Source organism: Agelaius phoeniceus, chromosome 1 (assembly GCF_051311805.1).
Source record: "Agelaius phoeniceus isolate bAgePho1 chromosome 1, bAgePho1.hap1, whole genome shotgun sequence".
NCBI lineage: Eukaryota > Metazoa > Chordata > Aves > Passeriformes > Icteridae > Agelaius > Agelaius phoeniceus.
In genome coordinates, this window is record NC_135265.1 from 43004135 (window position 1) to 43020434 (window position 16300).

At 40.5% G+C, this 16300-nt stretch overlaps 1 protein-coding gene across 1 annotated transcript in view; it reads right to left on the minus strand.

Moving 5' to 3' along the window:
• Nucleotides 1-15982, minus strand: part of ABHD5 (abhydrolase domain containing 5, lysophosphatidic acid acyltransferase) — a 28151-nt gene extending 12169 nt beyond the window's left edge. Inside the window, exons 1-3 of the mRNA XM_054645827.2 lie at nucleotides 15811-15982; nucleotides 2048-2133; nucleotides 1406-1778 (exon numbers count right to left, since the gene is read on the minus strand). Coding sequence (XP_054501802.1) covers nucleotides 1406-1778; nucleotides 2048-2133; nucleotides 15811-15941 — 590 coding nt within the window. The 5' untranslated portion in view covers nucleotides 15942-15982. The remainder of the gene's footprint in view (nucleotides 1-1405; nucleotides 1779-2047; nucleotides 2134-15810) is intronic.
• Nucleotides 15983-16300: the final 318 nt, after the last annotated feature.

Sequence of the window (16300 nt, forward strand, 5' to 3'; positions counted from 1 at the left end):
ATGTATCCAGAATCCCTTAAGCTTCTAATGAATTGTTAGATAACCTGGCTGAAAGCTGTGCTATATTTATCACTTGATTCAATGCTCTTTTAGGACCCTAACAGTCAATTTGTTATTTTGGTGGTCTTAGTTTAATTTCAGAGAAATATTAGTAATGTGAGAGCACAAACTGAAACATCTCTAAATTAATTAACCCCAACTTAAGCACAGTGAGGCATAAAAATAAAGCATCACTTTTGATGTAAATCAGCAGTGGGCAAAACCAATATCCCATCCCATAGGGACAGTACAGTGCCATTTATAGATCCTTTGGAAAAAGAGGTAAGGAAATGATAAGTGATCCCTACAAAAAGCTAACTACAGTTAGCCAGAAGTTAGTTTATAACTAAAAGGCTAACAGGTTTATATCTTCATTGCAATTCTGGATTTAGAAACACATCTACTTTCACACATCATTTCCAGCCACTTGTGCTAATTGTTGTCCATTTAGAAAGAAAAAGGCAAAGTGTTTTAGGGAAAAACGATGCATGAAATTACTTCAGATATATCCAAGTGAGAAACAAAGAAACAGCAAAACTTGACATGAATAGAAAAGAATAAGATATGTTTAGTAAAATATAGAATTTGCTATATGATGCGGAGAGTTAAGCTTACATTCAGTTTCTCATAGGAAACCACTAAGTGTATCCCAACAAAAGCATTGCCATTTTTTGATACAGAATTGCCTCAGTTGGTGTAAGATCCTAGCTCAGCAGGGGATATATAACCGGACTTATAACCAGATATATAAAAAAAATTATTACTTTAGGGGAAAAAAATGTATTAACTGTTGGACAAAACATGGTGCAGAAAATGCTGATGAAATACAATTAGAGAACTACTGCAGATGGGTTGTCTTACAAAGAAATATGAAGTGGCATACAGATAATTTAAATTAAAGCGTCACTAAAATAATTTTTACATCATTCTGCTGGCACCAGGCTGACTGCTAGGATAGAGGCATAAATTACCAAGGGGAATTAGAAGTTTCAATGTTATCCATAAGAGTGGGAAGTTTGGCAGAAACAGGCCTATTTTCCCTTCACAAAAACCATCTTTGAGACAAAACATTCACCCATAAATATATTCACTGCTATTTCACCTTATAAAATGGCAACGGGGTACTGAACTGAAGAGGTACAGAAAAGTATACAGAAAATCATGTTTACCATATCTACCTATTTCATTCACCAGGAAACAAACCACACAATTAATACTTTGGTCCTAGAATTCTGTATAATTTCTTAAAATCATCACAGTCATCTACATAAATATTATCTATAAAGAGCCTGAAAAAGAAAATCTATATTAAAATCAATAGTCAAATACAGAGAAGGAATCCCTTTATTCCTGTAGTTTCACATACCTTGATGGATACTTTAAGGAGTACGCAGCAGCCAGGAATCCACCTAGGTTGTGTCCAAGCAAAATCATTTTTTCTAGCCCCACCTCCTTTCTCCATTCTTCTATGGATTCCACAAACTGGTTTTCTGCTTCCCGAGCGTCAGTGTCAAAGTGTGGTCTACTGCTACGTCCAAATCCCAAGAGGTCGAAAGCGTGAACGGTCCTGTTCTCACAGAGATCTTCAAAGTTGAGAGCCCACAGTCCAACACCTCCTCCAAACCCATGCAGGAGAACAAGGGGAGTTTTATTTGAAAGGTCTGGAGAGAATGTCAATGTCCATATTTTATTTCCATTAGATATATACACGTATCGTTTATTGTATATGCTTGCAATACCTGGAGAAAAAAGGGGAAAAAATTGTGTTGCTAGACACACCTGACAAAATATAAAGTACACTCTACTGAAACCACTGTTTTAAATAGGAGCTCCTTTCAAAGGAGATAGCTTCTAATCAAATATCTACATAAGTGATAAATGAAAATGTAATTTTAAACCTGTTTATTTCATCACAGTGTAAAATACATACTGAAAAACTTCCCCATTATACTTAATTTATAAAAAATCTAGTTATACCTATGAAACTTATTAAAAACCAAAGACTCACACTTTAGCATTTTCTCCTCAGCCTCTTTAAGGTGTAGCAGTGATGTGGGACACCAGGCAGGAAGCCAGCTGAATAACCATCCAAACCTACATCAGCAATACAGAATAAAAACACCTTGAGCAGCACGGTAATTTTTGGCACTGATGCTTTGAAGACGTTTGTTTTGCTGCTCTTCATAAGAGAGCCCCGTTAAGCACACAGTGTAAAGGACACTATTTTTGCACTGGGAGGGAATTAATTTTTTCCTGACTTTTTATAAAGTGGCATCACAAACAGGGGCATTCTTCAAAGGGTGAGCAGTTTTTCCACCGTGTCCTCCTATCAGAGCATACTGATCTGGAGACATGAACCCTCACATCAACCCAACAAGCTTGGCAGGATATGTAACAATCACCGGAGTTTCCAGCCTCCTCTCAAGTTCCTTTGGAAGTCTGCCTGCATAACCTTGCATGAACCTATTATTTCCAAAAAAGCAATAAGCTCTGACTTCACTGGCCTAACCTGATTATTACTCTAAATTTAAAAAGTGAAAAATAAGCAGGTTTATCCTACCAAGCAAAAACCTAGGACCTTAATTATGAACTTAGAAACAAAGTTCCAGAGGAAAAAAACCAACAACTCCCTCTGCAGAAGCTGCTTTTCCAGCTGTCAGTTACTATCTTCGTACTGCCAGCTTGACCATGACAGCACGGGGAATGACTCAGCTGGCAGCACTGCCTAGCCCAGATACAGCAATTTGGTACAGCTCTTCCTGGGTGCTAATTTACCCCGTTTTAAAGACAGAATCTTATTTTTCCATCTCTCACCTGGTTTTGAAGTGGCTCATACTACCAGTGCAAAGCTGCCACTGCAGGACCATTCCTTGCAGGGAAGAGGATATCAGTCACCAAATCAACTTCCTCTAGCACTCTTTTTCTACACTGAACTGCTTTCCAGTTAGTTACATACAGAATTTTCAGGACTGAAGACCGAGAGTATTAGTTACACAACAACTAATGCTGAAAGACTATTAGGTTACTAATGTCCAGTTTTTCAGTGTGCACAACTCATCAGTAATAAATTAAAGATCAGGCCCCACAAGTTCTTTACCCAGAGGATCTTTTCCACAGATTCTAAGGGGTTGATCTACTACAGCTGCATAGTTCCTTAAGTTTATGATAAGACACAGATGGTTTTCTGGGAATGCACAATGCAACGGCAAGCAGCATTTTTCAGATTCACAGAAACCTGTGAGAGGACATTTAAGAAAAAAAGCCCCAAACCATATCTGAACAGAACAGATTAATCATCCAATCACTCAGGCGCACTGCTATTCAGTATTATTTACTCCTCTATATCTGGCTGCTCTGTAAATAACCTTCCTGACCCACCAGATCACTGGAATTGTAAGTTATAAGGAGGGATAACATTCCAATGGGAATTGTTACCATAGTTTTAATTGAGGAGCTGGCAATAGGCGGTTGTATGTCCTTCCATGCCATGTGCTCATGCAATCTAAGAAAAGAAGGAACTTAGCACCTTATAGGAAAATGGGCATCCAAATATTCTGCTTCCACATTATGCATAGTTATGCATTTATTTAAAAGTAAGATCTTTAAAAAGTTAAAGCTGGGACAAGCCAAAAGTAATTTCACCCGCAAGTAACCATGAAATCTGAGTTTAACAACAACGCTAATTGTGTCCAGTGCTATGAATTACTCTGGTAAATTATTAAACAGCAGTAAGGTCACCACTCTTCTGAGTCAAGCTTTCTGCTAGCTACATGTTCAACTAGGCATTTTCATTCTTAACTCTTGGGTCAGAAACAAAACTAGTCACTATTTCCACTAAGCTGAAACTCTATGTACTGTTTCTTCTCAGAAAAACCACTAAATAAGCGAAGAAAATACTTTAAAGAACTTATTTATTTATTCACAGAAATGTAAAGCTGCAACATGCCAACAAGAAAACAGTGCAGGGATATGGCCACAATGAAACAGAAGTGACATCTACAGATCATAGTCCCAAAATTTTATTTCCTAGCCCTAGTGAGGCACCTGGATACTTTGGAAAATTATTTAGGAAAATGTATCAGAATGGTAAAGTTGCTCACTCCTTCTTTTGTTACCTACAAGATCTGTTTACAAATACTTAGATTTTAATTCAGAAGAGGCATTGCATACATGTATAGCTTGACAAATACAGTTAGCAAGCTGAAGCTTTTAAAATTAAAACTATGTTTGCAATTCTGTCCTGTTGTACTTGCTGAACTAAAAGAGTAAGCGGTGAAGGCTTTCAGGCAAAAAAGTGAGCATTTTTTAGAAATACTATTTTAGAAAGAAAATATTTAGTTACCTATAGTCAAGGCTTAATCCTTTGTTTGCCTCCTTCCAGAAAAGATTTACCACATTGCTAGATGTTTTCCACACATGGAGAACAAACATTTATTTAATCTATTTGAATATTTTTTCTGATAACTTTCTAAGGCTATGGTTGTATCATTTCTTTTGTACATCTGTCTGTGCTCAATGTGTCTTCTAAATGCATACAGGAATGTCCATTGCTTACATGGTCTATCATTTTTATTTCTGTGATATAAAGCTGTGAGTGCTACATAATGTCAAAAATGAAGCAATGGACCTTTCAAAACAGTGTGCACACCAGCAATGGAGATGAGTTATGAAAGAAAACAAAAGATTCCAGCAGTAGTTCCACATTTTAACTGAGCTACCCACTGCCAGAAGAGGCAGACCCCACACCACTCTCATCACCCATCACTTCCCTTACACTCTGTTCCCACCTATCTTTTTGTAAAAAGTCAAGAGCAGAATATTGTATTTTGAGAAATTAGGAGGTCCACTGGCCTCAGTTGCTTGCTCTTTCAGAAAGTGGGAAATAAATCTGGCAACTCACAGCCCAAATTTTTGTAATTTTTTACCAAATGCACTTACAGGTGTTACACATCAAATACCAAGGCATATAACCAGTGGAATTTAACCTGTGTATTTGTGGCCATGTAGTAACATAAAGCACTGTGCACATCCATGCTAAAATAATCAATAACCAGCAGTAGGGCAAAGCTTGCATAGGGTGATTCCTTGCATCTTCAATTTGGGTTTAGTTACATTCTTCACATCCATCTGAAAACATCTGGAATAACAGAGGCTGGAAAAATCAGAGGCTAGCAGGTGGGGTGGGGGGGGGGGCTGCTGGCCTGCCAGGCATTCAAAGAAGTCACTCTCTGGCTGACAGACCTCCACACACACTTCCACACTTCTCTAACACATCTAGGGAAGGAGACCAGAAGGTAAGGGAAAGCCCTGGAAACACCCACTGCATGACCTTAGTGAAAGTCAAGGTGATTAGTGTCAGACTAGGAGATTAGTGGGGACCATCAGTAGCCTATGTTGATGATTAAATACCCTAATAAATAATGCAAACGAAAAGGACACATGCACAAACATCTAAGTGGAGCTGCAACCACGTGTGCAGGATCTAACACACTGGTTGGTTGGAGCAAGTGCTTGGAGACCCTGCTTGCAAGCATAAGAAAGGATAAAAATGAATAATTATTACTATATTTTGACACTTAATGAGTATATAGACATTGTGTTAAATGTAGCTCAGGATAATACTGCTTGTCCTCAGCTGCTTGAATGTTAATTCGAATCAAGATCTTACTGTCAGCACTGCTCGAATTGCCTGAGGGTAACTTTCAAAAGAACTGAGAATCAAGTAGAGGCAGAGGTACAGTGAGCCTGACCCACCCACTCACCTCCACTACTCAGATCAAACCAAATGAAGAACGTGGCAAATTGGTTGTACCACCAATTTTGGAGCTTTCTGTCAGCTCCATTTACCCTATTTAGCTTGGTGAGAATTGACTCCATGCAACACAATAAATGGATCTGCAGCCAGCCACAAATTTGACATACTCACAAAAAGTTTGTGAAAACTTAGATACAGCTGAAGAATTGAAAACATATTCTAACAATGAGGTATGTACTGAAACAGCTGAACAGTCCATTTGATTTCTGGCTAGTATTGTGGATGTAAAAATGGAAGCGCTACCACATAAAAATATTGAGCAGAAGTTGTTTGTAACTCTATCCAGGAGATAATACATGTACAGAAATGGAGCTCATTATCTCCCTTTTCAAGCTTAGGATTTACCTACATTAGAATTGTAGGAATGCATGGTAAGCTTGAAATCATACACCAGCATCACAGACCTAGCTGTCATGACCCATGGAAAGTCTGGGTTTGGCAGAACACCAAACCAAAAAACCTGGGGTTTGCAAACAGGTTGCAAAAAGGTAACAGAACTCCACCAAAGCAGAGTAAACAAATACAATACCATTTGCTACATGATCACCTGTCAAAAATTTCTGACCCACCAAGACAGGACATGCTGTCTTTCTAAAGTGTTGAATATAAAATCAGCTTTTCACTAAGAATTTTGAAGTTAGTATGGTAATCAAAACTCCAAGTACGGACCAAAAACCATGTAGCAGTGACAGGAGTGTGGAGAACAGATTTTCCTGTCACAAAGAATTATTTGGACTTTAAAACTACATCAGTAAGTAAGCCAGTGCTCAGATTATATAACAAATACACAGTAACTTGCAAAGGAAGGATTATGGGAAAGTTACTGAATTGCACAAGAAACAGAGCTGCATCTGTTCGTCTTCCTCTCAGGAAACAAATGTATTTAATATTTTTAATTGAAATTTTGCAGACAATATTGCAAACTACCAAGATTTTAGCTAGGGAGCAAGCTCAAAAACTTAAAAAGCTGAAACACTGAGTGAACTCACTGGTAAACTACTTCAAGCTTTACTCTTTACCCTTAAATCTTCTTAGAATGAAGCTGATCTCTGAAAAACCCTAACCCCCACCTCTCCTGACTCTCAGAATTAATTTCAGCCATTTAGAAGTAAGTAAGGAAAGAAAAACAAATTAATGCAGAGAATTTGGTACTGCTTCTGCCCAGCACCAAGAGGAATGACATTGGGATTTTCAGGGTCTTTCAGCTGACAATGCAGCTATAAACACCCAGCAATTCAAGCTAGCTCCAATTTAAGAGACTCTTACACTGTAACAGAAAAAAACAAAGGTAAACTATTGGAAAGGCAGCTGAGATTCTACCTTCTTGTTTATGCATAAAGTACTTTTGCAGTACTGTGCTAGCAAAGGAATTCAAAAATGCCAATATGTTGAAATCTAAATATAAGCAACATAAGGTTCACTCTTCTAAGGTCTTACATAAACCTCATCCCATAAAAACACCATGTTACTTCTCACTCATCCAGCCCTTTCAGTTGTTATAGAAATACTAAGAATGGGCAAAAAAGAAGTGAAAAGAAGCATCAGTTATTCCTAACTGATAAAGAGGTGAGCATATCAAATTTATGGCAAAGTGCCAATTTTAAAAATAAAACTGTTTCACTATAATGCTCTATAAACACTTTACAGCTAACAGAGGATGGATGCTTAAGTGAAGTAACTACAGATACCTTTTTATAATTTTCATTATCTCCTTTTTACTGGATGCTTTCTGCATTTTCCTGAGCATCAGCAGTAGCCTACACAAAGCTTAAGAGTACATGGGATGGTTTCTTCCAGCATCAATACAAAACACTAAGTTTTCAGACCAAATTCTATATTTGGTTGCTAAATTTCGAGTTTATGGGTAATAACTGAAACAACAGAAAGCATAAAAAACAGTCAAGGATGACACAATCAAATAGAACTTTCTGTGTCAAAATGTCAGAGAAAAGTAGCAGGTTTACATCTGGCTCATTTCTATCCATGACAGAACTGAGTTATAATAAACTTTTCCTTTCCCATTTCATTAATTTAATAGCCTGCAATATGAGAATATTGGGTGCTGTTTACATGACTGATTATGGCAAGAATCGATCCTTCTTTGTTAAGAGTTACCAGAAACACCACCACAGCAAAAACCCCTAACATGTAAAGAAAAATATTTTAGTAATCACTATATCCAAGGTCCATCTTGGTGGCTGTTCTTTGTGCCAGATCTATGAAATTCAGGCATGAAAAAGGCACTAGATTTTAAACCAGATAATTCTGGTTTAACATAGCTACAGAAAAGCCAGAAAGTTAACCAGCAGACCTATGAACTATCAAGGTGGAAAGAAAGACTGTGAGTCAAGGTGGAATACACCAAGCTTTGAAGTCAGAACTGCCACTGACAGACAGTAACATATAATCATGACATCAAGTCCACATTTAACTAGGCAGGGATGTTTCTGCAACAAGGCTCAGGATATGATTTCATGAGAACCTTAAGAGCATAAGCAATTCTAGGAGTCCTTGAAGTCCTTCATTGCTGTTCCCTAAAGTGCATCATGTTCTTTCATGCTTATGTCTTCTAAGAGCAGTGAATATAGTCAGAATCATTCAGGCATACACAGTAACTGTTGTTGTGAAGACTGTATATCCAGGGACAAAGCTTTTGCATGTACAATAGAAGTCAGATGTAGCAACCACAACAATTTGAATGAGATGTTCCTAGGACAAAACACTCTGGCAGTTGTAGACAAAAATCAGGAGAAGGAAAACATTCCATGTTTCACTTTCATTGCATGAACAGACTAAAAATCCTCAGGGAAAGACCCTGAAGTGCATACTAAAGAGGCAAGACCCAGAAGCAAGTATCAGGAATACAGTATGAGAACAAAAAAACTCCTTGCTTTAAGAAATATCTATTTACCATTTTCACAAGGAGACAAAAAATGGATGAAATCATTGTCAACAGGTTAAAAAAGGGTAACGATTTTTTTTTTCCCAGATGACATTATAACCCTGCCCATAAAGTTCTGTTTGGATGAGTGTTGAGCCAAGATGTTCCATTCAATTAGATGTTGTGAAACTCTTGGATACTTCAGTAATGTCAAAACAGAATGTTTTGAAAACCTCTGCATAATATTTCTAGGAAGTGTAACATATATCAGCCCCATTCCAACACAAAACCCATGATAGCTTATTGCAGAATATTGCTCTATATTAGGGCAGAGGTGAAAACAATGCATTCCTCATGTATTTACTGCATCTTGAACTCTGTGTTCAGAACATTCAACATCAGAATTAATATAAAAATTCAGAAGCAAGTTTTATTATGCTTTTTATCACAATTAACCATCACTTATCAACATTAACTTGAAACTGTACCTCATGAACGTGAATCCATAACCTTTGAGATTATCTGGCTATTTTAAGATATTAAAGTTTACTGTGACTATTTTAAGTCATTGAGCAGCCTGAGCATTCAAGAAGTGGAGAGGACCTATAATTCTGCTCCCTCCCATCTTGGACCTCAGACATAGGTATATCTTGCAGTATAACTTGCACCATTGCAGCCCCCTTCCCCTTTTCTTGAGTCTCTCAGTACTGCTTTTTTTTTTTAACCATACTTACCCTTTTTTCTATGTTTTTATAATTTCTTCCACCCTCTTTCTAGCTATACCCAAAGGTTTCAGGGCAAGCACTTTTTCAGTATGTACCACAAGAATGAAGCAACCTGCAATGCAACCTGCCATGCTCCTACTGCTTACAAAGAAGCTGTGATAGCACCCAACTCAGTTTCAAGTCCTTATTTAAAAACTAAAAAAAACCCCAAAAAACCCTAAAAAAAAAATTCCAAAGAAAAAACATATTAGCAGCTACATATCAAGTATGGATAACACAGAGTACAGAGAAGCAAGGGGGAAGCTGCACAGCTCTACTAAAACTCCTCAACCTTGTGACAGAGATCATGGGTTAGGTACCACAGAGGTCCTACCTCTGCCCCCTCCACAGTAAACTCATGTCTGATAGAACTTGGCAATGCCACCCATTTCATGTACCTTTAAAAACACCACACTGCACACTGCAGTAAGAATTTGTGAAAAAAAACATAACTAAAATTAAGGATATGAAAATTTCCTCTTGGTGCCCCTCAGATGTTATTAAACTTTGCACTGCTTTTATTTTATTCATGCATCAACTGATGTACTCCAGCTGCCCTTCAGATATTGCATGACTTCAACCTTGCTTAATCCTTGCCAGCCTTCTCATACCTACCATGCCAGCAGCCCACATTTCAGCCTGTTCCCAAATTCCATCAAACTGGACAAGAGCAAAGCACACATGCAACAGGCGCCCCTCACTAACCTTCACCATTGCCCATACACACTCTACCCTGCTCCTCTTTTGGTAAAATTTCATTGTATATCATGCACAATGTAGATCACAACATTAGGAGGTGAATATTTTTCATTTTCTATAAGGGCCCATATAAGTACACAGATGTAAGACTTTCTAAAGTATATGACCACTTCCCTCAGCTCCAAACATGCTATACAAAAACCCCCCTTGCACACAAGTATGAACACACACTGAGGGTTGTTTCACTGCAGCTCATTAGAGCAGCTTCTATGATGTGTTCCTTTATCACAGTCACCTAAGGTGACAAAGAGCTATATATGTCAAAATGCAAGAACTGGTATTCAACATTTTGGACTACCTATCCCCATTTCATTTTCTGGAAAATGTAAAAGCTGCACAACGCTTTTCACAGCGGACTATTTTCTCTACATGCTTACACCACAAATGCTTTAGATGTCAAGGAAGTGCAAGTAGTCTTAAAAATAGTTAAGAAGTTAAATGGATCTAAAAAGTCATCGCATCAAAAGTCCCCTTATGGAAAGGTAAAGATGTAATTAAGAAGCTTTTGGTGTCAGTATGACCCCAAATTACTAAATACAACCAAGAAAAAAATTCTACAACAGTCTGTTAGAGCTTTAACCCACCCTATTTCTGTATTTTGCCCTTTGCCACACCCTTCTCTCTCACTTCAATATATGAGCAGACTTTCTCAATGGCAACAGGCACTCTTCTTTTGGAGAATGCATTTTTGTTATGCTCGTGTCTTCCCCGCCTTTCCGTAGTCTCCTATCATCTTGAGTTTTCTACTACAACACACTCAGAGCACCTTCCTTCTCTGCCATTTCTCACCATGGCACCATGTGTTCTTGCTGCCACTTAAAAACCTCCTGCTACCCTCTTAACCTTATTCCAGATCGACCTCATTCCCTTACACAGCTTTACTGACTCACAAATCTCTCTTCTCCACTGACCTCTCTCTGGCTGCTCAGCTTCTCATCTGGATCTTTCTGAGCCAATATAAATGCAGACACTCACCTTTCCTCTCGTGCCCTCTTCTCCCTGGCTGTCAATGCAACCCATGTGCAAAAAACTATCCCAAAAGAATATCAGAATTGCAAGTAAATACTCAGAAGTTATGAAACACAAGCATCAAAATTTCCTCAGCAAGAAATCTTAATACACCACTATATAAAAGAAGAAACATTTTAATAGTTTGTCAGCTGGGAGAATCGTTCAGAGCCTTCCACAGAAGTTCAGAACAGTCAGAGAACCTCCAGCACACAAACACTGTCCCTTTCAAAAAGGTAGGTCACAGACTGGGCCTATCAGCCCCCAGCAGGCTCTAAAACAACTTTTCATATACCCAAATACATGCAATACTAGCTAAAAATTGTGTTCTCCAATGACACATAGTCACCAGCACACTAACCACAGCTAGTTGCCCCTCTGGATTTATAGCTTCACTGTCATTTCCACTGGGGCTAAGACTCCCCCTAATTCTACTTTGGCAACTTCTGAAGATGTGTCTTTGTTTGATACTTGGAAAGCGGGGTTATCAGCATCTTTCTTTTGCTACCAAAATGAGAAGATAGCCCCTGTTACACTTTCCCATCTTTCCCTCTCTCCCTTTCGTCTGCATTAGGAGAAATGAGAGATCTTGATAAACATAGACCTTCCCTCCCCAAATTCATACAAGCACAAGAAACTATTAGAAATAATCCCATAAATGCCTGAAAACCTGCTCATACAAACACCTTCTGATGAGCTCATGCATGTAACACAAAAGGCTTTAAGTACTGAAGCTGTGACTGACACAACCCTGCCAGCCAAAAAGACAAAATCAGAAAAGAGGAAGGAAATTACCTTTAACCTTTTTCCACATCTGCTTTCTACACTGCACTGACGTCTCACTCAGTTTTTAAAAATGCAAGTTGTAGCTACCAAGCCTGTGTTTGGTCACCAGCACTACAGGAAAGAAGAAAAGCAAGCAGGACCCTGCTTTCAGCAGCCTACCCACTCAGTTTGCTGCAAAACCTAGATCACGTAACTAGCAAAAAATTCAGGCAAAAATTCTGAGTTGAGTGTCCATTCATGCTGTAACACTGAACCATCCTACCAATGAGAAGACACAGGCTCTATCAAGCCTAATAAACGATTCCTCTTTTATTAATCAAACAGCTCACTTCAAAACTGAGTTCTGTAATACAAACAAACTTGAAGGATAACACAAAAATAATTGTGAACACTGGTGTTAGAGTGTTTGTCTTCTCCTTTACTCCAAGCCACTATTTTGTGAGACTAAAGGCCAATTACGAGCAATTTGATGTGGGCTTGTAACTGCAGATGTCTTAAAGTTTTAAGAAAACTTTAAGAAAACGAAGAAAACTAAGTTCTAAGAAAACTTAAAGAAAACTATTCCACTTATAGGGGGAAAAATCCCCCAGTATTGCAGTTTGGGGATCTTTTTCTGTATGTATACACACATTTAGTAGCTGTTCTTCCTAGTTATATTATAAGCCATAAGCAGTCCTGGTGCATCCAGAGTGAGTAAGTTAATTCAATACTGGCAAAAGGCTCAGTTTAGAGCTGTCTGCCTCACAGGCAGAAGTCTCCATCTAAAACCTACACAGAGGAGGTCCAAGGCTGTAAAGAGGTTTGGAAATCACTAGCAGGTGACATGTTAACCAAGCAATCACTGTGACTACAAAAACATTTGTTTAGTTAATCTTCTAATTCAAAGTTAGGACAGGGTCATGAATAGTTTTCATGAATATTTTTCAGCTGAGATTTTCCAGAAAGAAAGTTTTCACCATGCTTTGCACAGTTACCAAATTGCAACAAAGCAAGTGTGTTGCCTAACAAGTTGAGTCACACTATTGTTTTCAAAGCAGATAAACTTTGCATTTATTCTTTGTGTACACCTGTCACTAGTAATTTATTCTAGGACTTTGATGGTATATTGTAACTTCCTATCACTGCCACGGCATTCTAAATGAAAAATCATTTAACATATTTCTCTTGTTTATAAACTTCCCCTAGGTACTGAGCATTGCTCGAGTTCAAAATTTCATGCTAATTTGTTCCTTAGCATGAACAAATGCTAAGTTTAATTATTGCTAGAAACTGACCAATAAAAGCACTAACATTTCAACACAAATACACTTTTTGAATTCATGGAAAAGGATGATGATATTTTGTTCTTGGAAGTTTTTAGTGAATCAGGAGGTTTACTCTGAAAAATACCACATCAATGCCTAATTGTTCAGAAGTTCTGAAAACCAACACCTCTTAAAAGCCACCCAGCTGTGTAAACCACACGAGAAACTTGCAGTAATCCTCTTGAAAATTCAGCCTAACTCTCTGTCCAGATCAACGAGTGTTACGATCCTGCAATCCTGAGAGGCAACTGGAGTTGAGGGCGCTTGGCAGCGTCTCAGCAGCACTCAGCACTCTGTGTGATCAAACCAGACAGCTAATGCAGTTCAGCCTAATGCGCTGAATGAACACACAAACAAAACAGGCTGAGGCACAGCTATTTTAAGACTTGTACTTAGGAAACCTGTAAACCAGCAACAAGAAGCTTTACAAACTACTTGTATTTAAGACTGTGAAGGGGTCAGAAAGAACACGGAACCAAGAAGCGTTTCACTTGTAGTTTTCAAGTGGGTAATGTTGTAGAGGTTGCGTGGAGGTGAAGATTTTGGAAAAAACTATTTTAAGTTTGAGGAAAGGAGGAGCGTGCAGAGTTACAGAGTAGACAAAACTGCATAGTGCTTTGAAAGGGAAGCTTTTGGAGTTTGCATTTGAAATGAGGATGCTGCGTACATATGGTGATGATGGCATAACAGGGAATTTGGAAAAGATGGATAGTCCAGATCTGGTTAGATTGAGCGGGCAGAGCAGGAAAATATGTAAGATGAAATACCAAAATCCCAAGCTGGAAAAATGACTAAAAAAAGCACAAGATTGAGGATGCAGGTAGTTTTGGAAGATTACAAAACAGACATATAACATGACAACATGCAAATGGCAATATACTTAATTAAGAAGTCATGAATGCCTAGCATGATTTTCATGCAATCAGCTGAAGAATTTTAAGTCTGATTTCTCAAAATAACACAATACTTAGTTATGCAAGAAGGGAGATGTAGAAGAAAAGGCAAAAAATTAGTTTTTGAGGACTAGTCAATCAGTAATGGGATATACTACCTAATATGTAACGCATAGAGAAAGAGGAAAAATTAATGTAAACAATGCATATAAAGCATATGAGAAAGAGGAAAAATTAATGTAAATAATACATATAAAGCATATTTACATGTCTGACAGAAGGAATAAAGCACATGTATGACTAAAGCAGAGTTAGATATATTCTGATAGAGCACTGTTTGGATTAGAACCATAAAATATGATGGAACAAACTGTGAGATAAGCGACCAGCAGATATCTTAAGTACGTTTGGCAAACAAACTCAGAGATGGGATGACTATATTATTCTACAGGGGCAGACAACATATTTGGGGGCAATGGAAGAGTATAAAAATGGGTCTGCAGTGGAAGCTTAAGTGTAACAAGAAATAAAGCATACACTAAGAAGGCATGTGAACTGAAGAACAGACCATTGATTAGTAACTTTTATACAGTACACTCACAAAAGATATAGTGATGAACTATGTAATTTCAGGCAGAGGAATGATTATTAGCTATAATAAAGTCATATATCAAGGGTGTAAGTGGTTACAAACAGGTATTTGAGACACATGTTAAGAACAGGGTCAGGGTAACTTATGTCATAGGAATTATTTCAGTAGATGTGAATGCCCTGGGACAGTGAATACAGTACTGGAAAAGTTAGAGCAACAGTGTATGCTTGCAATTTATAGATGTGCTCTCATCTCCTACTTATATAAAGTACAGAACGATGACACAGAGAGGCTGACAAGTGCACTGTCTGCTCTATATCAAAGTGAACGTAGAGAACGAGAAGATGGGCTATCTGTGCGCCCAGATAGAGCCGCCGAGGCACACCAGGAGCATGGGCCAGCCCTGTATGCAGCCGTGTGACCTCTGGGGCGCAAAGGGAAGCAAGGGTGGATGACAGCCGGAGCACGTACATACACTTTGCCAAGGAAAAGGCGCAGGGACACGCCTGCGGGCAGGTGTGCAATGACAACAGTTGGCCAGCCACGGCGGAGCTCCGGTGCAGAAGGGGAAGCGGCGGGGACACGGGGCTCGCAGGGAGCCAGCGGCAAACCCTGCCGGGAGCCTGCCCGTGCCAGAAGGCGGGAAGCCATGGCAGGAAGGCGGGCTGTGCGGCAGCAAAACATGGCAGACGGTGTGCCCACACTCCGGGGAGCGCCCGAGCGGCGATGCCGGAGCGCGGCAGGGCCGGGGCGGAGCGCGGAGCCCGGCGGGCGCTCGGGGAGGCGGGAGCGCCCGCAACCCCGGCACAGCGGCCGCCCGCAGCCCTCAGGCACCCTCAGGGAGGAGGCGGGCGAGCGGCACCCGCGGCGGCACGGCACGGCACGGCCCGGACGCCCCGAAAGGCTTCCTACCGCCGTCCGGGACACCCGCGGAGAGGACAGGGGTCGGCCCGCAGCCGCTCCACTCACCCTTCGCTAGGAGCCTCCTCCTCGGCCATGGCGGCGGCGGGGTGGTCGGCAGCTGACAGCGGCGGTGGGGCGGCGGTGGCGGTGGCCGGCAGCGCAGCGAGGGACAGCGCGACGGCGGCGGCACCGGCCATCACGGGCTCCTCCCTCTCTTACTCCCTCCCTCCTGCCCGCCCGCCGCCTGCGTCATCCCCGCAGGGCCACCCACAGCCCCGAGCGCCGCCGTGCGCGGCCCGGCAGTGCCGGAGCGCCGCGGGCGGACCCCGGGGTGTGAGTGGGCGGCGGGCGGGCACTGGGCACATGGGTGCCCCACCGACGGGAGCGGGTCCTGGGCGCTCCCCAGCCAGCGGCATGGCTGGAACAAGGCTCCCGTTGGCTGGCTCATGGTCCGGGGATGGCGGCACAGATGAGGCCCGTGCAGAAGGGCCGCGGCTTCCCGGGCGTCCCTGCCCCGTGAGCGCGGGGCCCGCGGTGCGTGTGTAGCCTGTACCGT